Below are 8,844 nucleotides of genomic sequence, written 5' to 3'. Positions count from 1 at the left end.
CGTCCATTCCAATTTTAGCAGGGTTCCTTCAGTAATAATCTTTAAAAATTGTAGAAAAACCGTTTAATACAATATGACTGCCAGTGACTGGAACAACTGATACTGGACAGGAGAGTGAAGGTATAGGAGGGTAAGAAGAAGGGGAAAGAGATTTTACTTTAAATTACTTTTATTTTTTGGTTGAGGAAAGTACGTGTAAATGGGTGTGGCTAACAAAATGGGTGTGGTTACTGAATGGGTGTGGTTTTCAACTGGGCGAGGTTTACAAAGAACCTGTTGTTAAAAATTTGAATCCCACCCCTGCCCTAGAGTGGTGTCAATTGGGGTGATATAAGGGGTTAATGACAGCTGTGATTTGTCAGAAAATCACAGCTGTCATCAAACTCAAGATTACTAACAGGTAGGGATATATAAGACCCCCCCATGACTAATCCAGTAAATCAAAAGAAACACAGAAAACAGAAAAATCCTTTATTAAAAAAACAACAACAAAAAAAAACACCAACACCCTCTTTTTGCAATTTATTAACCCTATTAACATAAACATTCCTGAAGGTCCAACATAATCTACCCGAGGTCCCATGACGATCCCGGCTTTGGTACATCTGAAATCGTAGTGTGCACATTAGAAAGTGTGACCTCTCACTTCGGCTTCAGAGACACACTGACTGAGCCACAGCTGTGAGCGGTGATGTCACTGAGTTCATCTGAGGTCAGAGCTGGAGATTCCCACAGTACCCTAGGGCTATGTGTGCACACAGAGTTTTTTTGACGTTGTGTTTTTGTGCGTTTTTGGCCGCTAAAAATGCATAAAAACGCACCCGCGGCAAAAATGCGCAAAAAACGCACCGGTAAAAACGCATGCGTTTTTACCTCATTTTGGTGCGTTTTTGGCTGCGTTTTTGAGCTCTGCGTTTTTCCAATGCATTGCATGGGGGGAAAACGCAGGAAAGAATTGACATGTCCATTTATTTTTTTTAAGCTCAAAAACGCAGCTTAAAAAAAAACGTTGTGTGCGGACAGCAAAAATGAAAACTCATAGACTTTGCTGGGGAAGCAGAGTCATGCAGTTTTGAGCCCAAAAACGCACCTGAAAAACGCGCAAAAACGCCGTGAAAAATGCACTGTGCGCACAAGCCTAGCTGTGACCTCAGGTGAACTGACCTGAGGTGAACTCAGTGACCTCACCTCAGCTGAAGTCATTGAACTTAATGCTGAATTAGGCAATGTGTGAATACTGAGTATTTGGGTGTAGACATTTCTACACCAAATCTGTATCATCTGTCAAAAAACGCACCAAACCGAATGTATTTTGATGTGATTTGGTTGGTTTTTTTTTGCCAGGAGATGCAGATTTGGTGCAAAAATGGGGAAACTTCCAGTTGTGACCACAAATAACCTGAGTGAGGTCACTGCTCATCGCTGCGGGTCAGTCTCTCCCTGAATCCCTCAGTGTGCGGACATGTTCTGTGCCCGCATGCTGTGCCTTCAGTATGTTTGTAGCAGAGCTGGAATCTTCGTGGGACCTAGTGTGCATTATGTCGGACCTGCCGGGGTGTTTTGGGGGTTTATAAAGGGGTGAAAAAGGGTGTTTTTTTTGTATATTATTTAAAATAAAGGATTTTTTCGTAACAGCGGGTCTCATAGATGTCTCCCATTACTAACCTAGGGCTTAGTGGCAACTGTGAACTTTCATTAACCCCAGACTTTACAATTCAGGTTTGCCCATCACTATCTACGATGCTATTCCTTAATCGATAGCTCTCTTTTCTCCCTCCTTCTCTTCCCCCCTTCAGAAAGTCTTATACTCTGTTATTTTAGTACTTCTTTGAAAATGAAAATGGTCCTCTCTGGAATGTTTGGATTTGGGTTTAGGGTGGGCTATGGAATTGAAGTTGTGATAGGCTATTTTCTTTATAATATGGCATTATTGTGACAATCATGATATTAGAAAAATGGGAAAAATAACCTGTATTTGGAGTTTTCAATAAAATGATTTGATAAAAAAGACAAATGATCCCAAACACACAGCCAAGGAAACTCTCAAATGGATTCAGAGAAAGAAAATAAAGCTGCTAGAATGGCCCAGCCAATCACATGACCTGAATCCAATAGAAAATTTATGGAAGGCACAAAAGCTCAGGGTTCATAGAAGGAGCTCGCAGAACCTTCAGGATTTGAAGTGTTTGTGTGGAAGAATGGATCAAAATCACACCTGAGCAAAGCATGTGACTAGTTTTTCGATATGAGAGGTGTATTGAAGCTATCCTCACCAACAAAAGCTTTTGTACAAAGTATTAAATACAATTCAGTAAGTGTGTTCAATACTTTTTCCCTACATCATTTTTCATTATTACACATAACTCAATTTATGAACAGCTATGGTTTGATTTTTTTTTACCTGTGTGGATTGGATGGGTTGTTACTGACATCTGGTGAGAAATTCACGTTAATAACATCTTTAGAAATATATTTATTTAGAAAATTGGTGACATGTTCAATACTTATTTCACCGAATATATATTTTTTGTTATTTCCAATTTGTGATAAGATCATCCCAGTTTAATGCTCTTAAAACAAAAAAAAAAGAGATGGAGAAGTCGCCGGTATTAAACTCCATGTGTCCTTTAAAAACATATTACTCAAATGAAATCCTAAAGTAGCTCACTTGAGGAAGGGCAATGTAAGTTCGTGTCCCAAGTCAGGCTTGCAAACTTTTTTAATTACTCATAGGGAAAATACACAAGTGTTGCTCATAGTGTAGAGCTGGTGAGCTGGTGAAAGGCACTGGAGCCCATCTATATGAAATCCCACATACGGTAGCTAATTTTTCCTTACTCACGTAACAATATTTTTATGCAAATATATTTCTAGTAGGGTTCTCCATGAAGAATCATGTGAGAGCCGGACTGTCATTGAAGCATCTGAAAAGGGGCCACATTTGAGTCTAATAGGAGGGTCATTGGCATCGGGAGAAAAGATTTCATAGTCATTGACTTTTTTCCTTTGTGCACCTTTTGATGTTTCATGAGATTCCCTTTACCAGGAAAGCATCGTCCACATTCTAAGCAGACAAAGGGCTTCTCTCCTGTGTGGATCCGCTGATGAATGATCAGTGTGCTTTTTCTAGTGAAACGTTTCCCACAAGCTGGGCATGAATACGGTTTTTCTCCTGTATGACTCCTGATATGATTAGAAAGATTTGACTTATTTGAGAAGTATTTTCCACATTCCGGACACTTCAGTCTTTCGATTCTGTGAATAGTTTGATGATATGCAAGATCTGACTTGGAAGTAAAACCTTCTGAGCACTCCGTGCATGTAAAGGGCAGAGTTTTGTCAGGGACCCTTCTTTCATCCAAGGTGAGTAATTCATCCTTGATGTGAGTAAATGGAGATATTTGTGGATGACCTCTCGGCAAAGAAACGTTTGTCACTGTGGCAGTTCCTCCATCATATGTCTCTGCCTCCTCCTTAATATGAACGTATGGATGCTGTTGTAGATGATTTTTAGGTGTATAAATGTTGGTGTCCATAAGATCTCCTTCCTCAAAGTAGGCTGGCTCCTCCTTGATAATAATTGATGGGCATGGTATGGGATCCACCGGTATATAAAATATGTTAGGTGTTGTATGTTCTGCCTCCTGTAGGATATAGTCCACTTTTATATGAGGTGCTGGATTGCAATGAGTAGGAGCAACTGGTGTATGATTTGTGTTAGCTGTGGTACTTGATCGTTCTTCACAAGGAATATATTCCACTTTTATGTGCGGGGGTAGACTATGTGGTATTTCTGTATCTGTAGGTATAGAAGTGCCATGATACATGAGATTTTCTCTATTACAGGAAGCAAATTCCTTAATACAAGTAGACGGACAGTTTTGCACGACATCTGCAGATGTCATTCTAGTGGCATCTGGTAGAACAGAGGGAATGAAATCCACCATATCCAGAGTACATTGATTCTCTTTTATATGATTCGTGTGTGTATACCCACAGGTGTCTGTGTCGTCTTCTTTACTTGAGACTGGTTCCATCTTAATAAATGTAGACAGATGTGTATAAGTGGCATTTGCATCTGAGACATCTTCCTCTTTGCATGAATTGGCTGCTTTTGAAATATTTTTTACCCGTTCTTTCACTTTTTTGATCATTTTAAGACATGAAGATTTTTGGTTGGCACGATTAGAATTTTTATTTGGGTTTGCACGGTTTGAACAAGGAATGTGTTGGAGAGACTGAATCTGTTCACATGAAAGACCTGTAAAAAAAAGAATAAGTTCAATTCTCGAATATTCTTTCTGTATCTGATATACTATCATACTCAATGTAGCGCTGGTGTCCCTGCACCCCTTGCTAGGAACAGGTACATACTCACTCACTTGCATAGCCGGCTTTCTCCAAGCAACCCGGCATCCTCACGGTGCTCTACGTGGGTGCTTCCCCCTCCCGAGGCCTGTGCACATAGCACAGGTTATCCGGGATTGTTTCTAGGGTGTGCGCACACACCACTGCCCTTCTCTTAAAAGGGCCAGCGCATCACTCCCAGGAAGTGCCTCTCAGCCTATTGCTGAGAGGCACTGGGTACTTAAGGCACTCTCCCACTAGCCTTGCTAGTGACTCTGTGGTTCCTGTCCTGCTAGTGACTCTGCCAGTCCATCCTGCTCGTGCTGTCTGTCTCAGCGACCCTGGTGGTCCCTGTCTACACTAGAGACTCAGCCTGTCTGCACCTGTGTCTCTTCCTGAGCTGGGGTACAGCTACTACAGTCCCAGTCCCTGCCCTGGTAGTAGCACCTGGCGTCTTTCTCGTGGTGGGCGCATAGTCAAGCTCCTCCCACTAAATGGTAAGTCTAGGGCCCCCCTATGGTCCAGGGAGTTTACTTTAGCTCGCCGCTTTACAATCTCCGGCGGAGAGCGTTAAACTCTTTAATAGCATTATACTCTTTTATGGAAGCCTATCTAGATACTCTCTTAGGTTTTTCTTTCTACTCATGCTGTTTTTTCTTTTTTTTACATCACTGATATAGTTTGTAAAAAAAAACAAAAAAAAACCCAAACCATAAATTTACTGCTTGTCTTCTGCCTACCCACTTGACCGCTTATTGTGACCAACACCCAGAACTAGTCAGTTGCGGAGCTGCCCAGCTCCACCTACAAACTGCACTTTAACATGGATGACCTATCCATACCACATAGGTCATCAATGTCAGACTGGTGGGAGTGTGACAGCTGGCACCTCCACTTATCAGCTGTTCCTGTTGCCACCGCAGGCCGGAACTACTCGGTTGCGGAGCTGTACAACACAGCTCTGTCAACTGTATAGTGGCCATCGTTAGTTACTGGAAACGGGTTGTAAGTGCAGTACTTGACCTTGGCCCTTATTCTGTAGGTCGAGTTGTGCTGTGCAGCTCCACAACTGAATAGTTCCGGTTGTCGGTGGCAGCACAGGGAACAGCTGATCAGCGGGAGTGGCTGATGTCGCACCCCCATTTATGACCTATCCTAAGAAAATGTCATCAGTGTTAAACTTGACACTCTTGCAAGGTAGACGAGGATTGCTGCAGCACAGACTGGAGGGAACTGCTGGAGTGGCAGATGATAATGAAATGGAGTATAGCTTAATTTTTTTATTTTATGCCATTTCCTCATTTTGGACAATTTCTTGGGTATCTTAGAAAAGTCTTTTAACCAAAACTACATAGACTGATTTCACATGAACGTAAGTGATTATGTTATCAATTATTAAGAGGGTTGTCGTATCTTGTACATTTATGGCACATTCACTGGATATATCACAAAGAACAACATTTCCAGACCAGGGCTCCATTGTGTGCCATTTTCAAGTGAGCATGTGCGTGAGCTGCACATGCATAGCAGCCTGTCCTCTAATAGCGGCAAGCAATGGGACTAATGGGACTTTTTTCTCAAAACAGATGTGGTCTCAGTGGTGGAACCTGCATTTATCATACATTTATCGTATATCCTGTGCATATGACATAAGTGGAGAAGATAACTGTCACCTTGAAAGCTAGGATGAGAAAATGTTTTTTTCCACTCATTTTCTTACCAGGTGATGTAGGGTTCTGGTGGTTCTTCATAATGACGTCTTTGTACAGATCCTTGTGTTCTTCTATATACTCCCACTCCTCCATGGAGAAATGCACAGTGACATCCTGACACCTTATAGGAACCTGACACACAATGATAAAGTCATTATCCAGAAACATTAACTCTTGAGTTGATGTACAGATATTATTTTTCAAATTGTTAGTATGCTTTCTTTTCTTTGAAATAGGATGCTGTTCATCCTACTGAGTATATGTCTTCCATACTTGAGCACTAACAATCATGTTAAGACTATATTTGTTGTATTCTCAGTAGGAAGAGACGTAAAAAACGTTTTAGGGGCACATCACCAAGCAGAGAGTTTGGTTATTTTCATTCCATCTATATATTGAGCCCCCATACCCCAAGCAATTACAAGTTTTAAAAAGTCTCTCAGGCAAAAAAGAAGTTTTCTCAAATGACAGTTACCTGTTTAGGGGAATTTGTCACCAGGTTTTTGCCACCTAATCTGAGCTCAGCATGATGTAGAGATAGAGATCCTGATTCCAGCAATCTGCCACTTATAGGGCAGCTTATTGCAATTTTGATAAAATCCAGCAGGAGTTTTATCAGCAGGAGATTATCATTGGAGGACTAGTAAACCAGCTGCTAATTAGTCCTGCAAATTAATAATGAGCTCCACCACCACTACTGATTGGCAGCATCCATTGTATACTGTACATTGTCAGAAATCTGCCAATCAGAGGTATAGGCAGGGTTATACAGAGTTCAGTATTCAGAGAAGTGGTAGACCTGCAGCAGATACAACAGTGATTTCATCGAGATGATAGCAAGCAGCCTAGTAGGTGACACATCCTGGAATCAGAGGAGCTTGGTGTTGCTGTGATCACTACATGTATTATCACCAAGAAGATAAAGGACCAAGGGAATCTGTCAGCAGGTTTTGATGCAGCATAGCATAGGGAAAGAAAGCCTGATTCCAGCGATATATCACTTACCGGACTGTTTGGTGTAGTTTTTATAGAAGACCTGTTTTGTCTGATGTAGATGTAGCAGCGCTAACAACTCATATGTTTATCACCCCGCCCACAGTGACAGTTTCCTGTGTACACTGTGCATTATAATAGTATATCAGTTGCTCTTCTTCACCTCCTCTTGTGACACCCTGGCCTATCAGGTCATCACAGGGTATTGTGCAATCTGCCCTTCTGCACAGTATCCAAGTATCCACCTCCTCCTTGATTACGGACCCCTAACCATTGGTGTTGCCAAGAACAGCTAATTAAAATCCTAGGAACACTCTGCACCACACCCACCAGACACACCAGTGGACAGCCTGAGTGGAATAGGGTCGCCCACGTGGGGGGTTTGTTAAGGGGAGGTCAGAAGTGTCAGGAGACAGTCAAAAAGTGACTCTCGAGAGGAAAGATCACGGAGCGGTGAAGTGTTGGAGAAGAGAACAGGAGCTGGGCTCCTTGAGACTACTAGGTGGCAGACGTTGGTCTGGACCTGATAGGAGCTGGACCCCGGTCGCAGGGGATCGTGACAAGGGGCACGGACTGTCGAGGAGGACAGCCGGCGGCCTTGTGCCATCACCGGGCAGGGGACAGGGCACGATGGGGTACGTGGACCGTAGGCCAGGAAGAAGCTTCAGGCGTCTTGACAATTTACCCGACGAGGACGGAGCCTTCAAGATCCTTTCTCCACCCGCATTCCCCCTACCCGTGGAGGGGTTAAACATCTGGCTGCCCCCACCATCACCACCGGGTACTCCCCATTGCAGCGGTGGTACTCTATCTTACCATGCACCACGGGTGGCTTCACGAACTGTCCATACAAACCCCTGTAAATAACCCTCTTTAAATCCGAGTGGCCGCGCAACCCCGACCCCCGAGTCTGGAGACCCCACGAGCCACTGTGGATCTGGATCCGAGCAGCGGCGGCAGGCTGCTGACGCGGGGGCGGCACACTCTTCCCTTTACTGTTGCGGTTCCTCAGGGTTCAGTCCTAAGCCCCTACTCTTCTCTCTATATAGTGCTCTTTTTGGACAAACCATCAGCAGATTTAGTTTCCAGTGCTACCTTTATGCTGATGACACCTAATTATTCCCTTCTGCTCCTGACATCACCCCTGCATTACTATAAAATACCAGTGATTGTCTGTCTGCTGTCTCTAACATAATTTCCTCACTCTATCCAAAACTGAATCTGTCAAAAACTGAACATCCTGTGATTCCCTCCTCTACTAACCTACCGAAACCTGACATTGCCAATAAATTGCCAATAAATTGCTTGAAACCCCCAAACAGAATGGATTTAAATTTGACTCAGATCTTTCCTTTAATCCCTACATTCGATCACTTGCTTACTCATTTTACCGGCACCTTAAAAACATCTTTAGAATTTGAACTTTTGTTATTACTTTGACTCTGGAAAAACTCTTAAGGGCACTTTACACGGAGCGATATCGCTATCGATATCGCTAGCAAGCGTACCGGCCTCCGTCGGTTGTGCGTCATGGGCAAATCGCTGCCCGTGGCGCACAACATCGCTTACACCCGTCTCACATACTTACCTGCCTAGCGACGTTGCTGTGGCCGGCGAACCGCCTCCTTTTTAAGGGGGCGGTTCCTGCGGCGTCATAGCGACGTCACTAAGCGACCGCCCAATAGAAGCGGTGGGGCGGAGATGAGCGGACGGAACATCCCGCCCACGTCCTTCCTTCCTCATTGCGGGTGGTCGCAAGTACGGTGATGTTCCTCGTTACAGCGATGTGTGC

The 8,844-nt window shown here is 43.5% G+C and overlaps 1 protein-coding gene across 1 annotated transcript in view; it reads right to left on the bottom strand.

The window, feature by feature from the left end:
• Window positions 1–1,141: 1,141 nt before the first annotated feature.
• LOC142311192 (uncharacterized) overlaps window positions 1,142–8,844 on the bottom strand; it is a 48,187-nt gene continuing 40,484 nt past the window's right edge. Inside the window, exons 5-6 of the mRNA XM_075349384.1 lie at window positions 6,068–6,191; window positions 1,142–4,261 (exon numbers count right to left, since the gene is read on the bottom strand). Of these exons, the coding sequence (XP_075205499.1) occupies window positions 2,913–4,261; window positions 6,068–6,191 (1,473 nt within the window). The 3' untranslated portion in view covers window positions 1,142–2,912. The remainder of the gene's footprint in view (window positions 4,262–6,067; window positions 6,192–8,844) is intronic.

This window comes from Anomaloglossus baeobatrachus, chromosome 5 (genome assembly GCF_048569485.1).
Source record: "Anomaloglossus baeobatrachus isolate aAnoBae1 chromosome 5, aAnoBae1.hap1, whole genome shotgun sequence".
Lineage (NCBI taxonomy): Eukaryota > Metazoa > Chordata > Amphibia > Anura > Aromobatidae > Anomaloglossus > Anomaloglossus baeobatrachus.
This window is presented reverse-complemented; position numbering and strand designations above follow the sequence as displayed.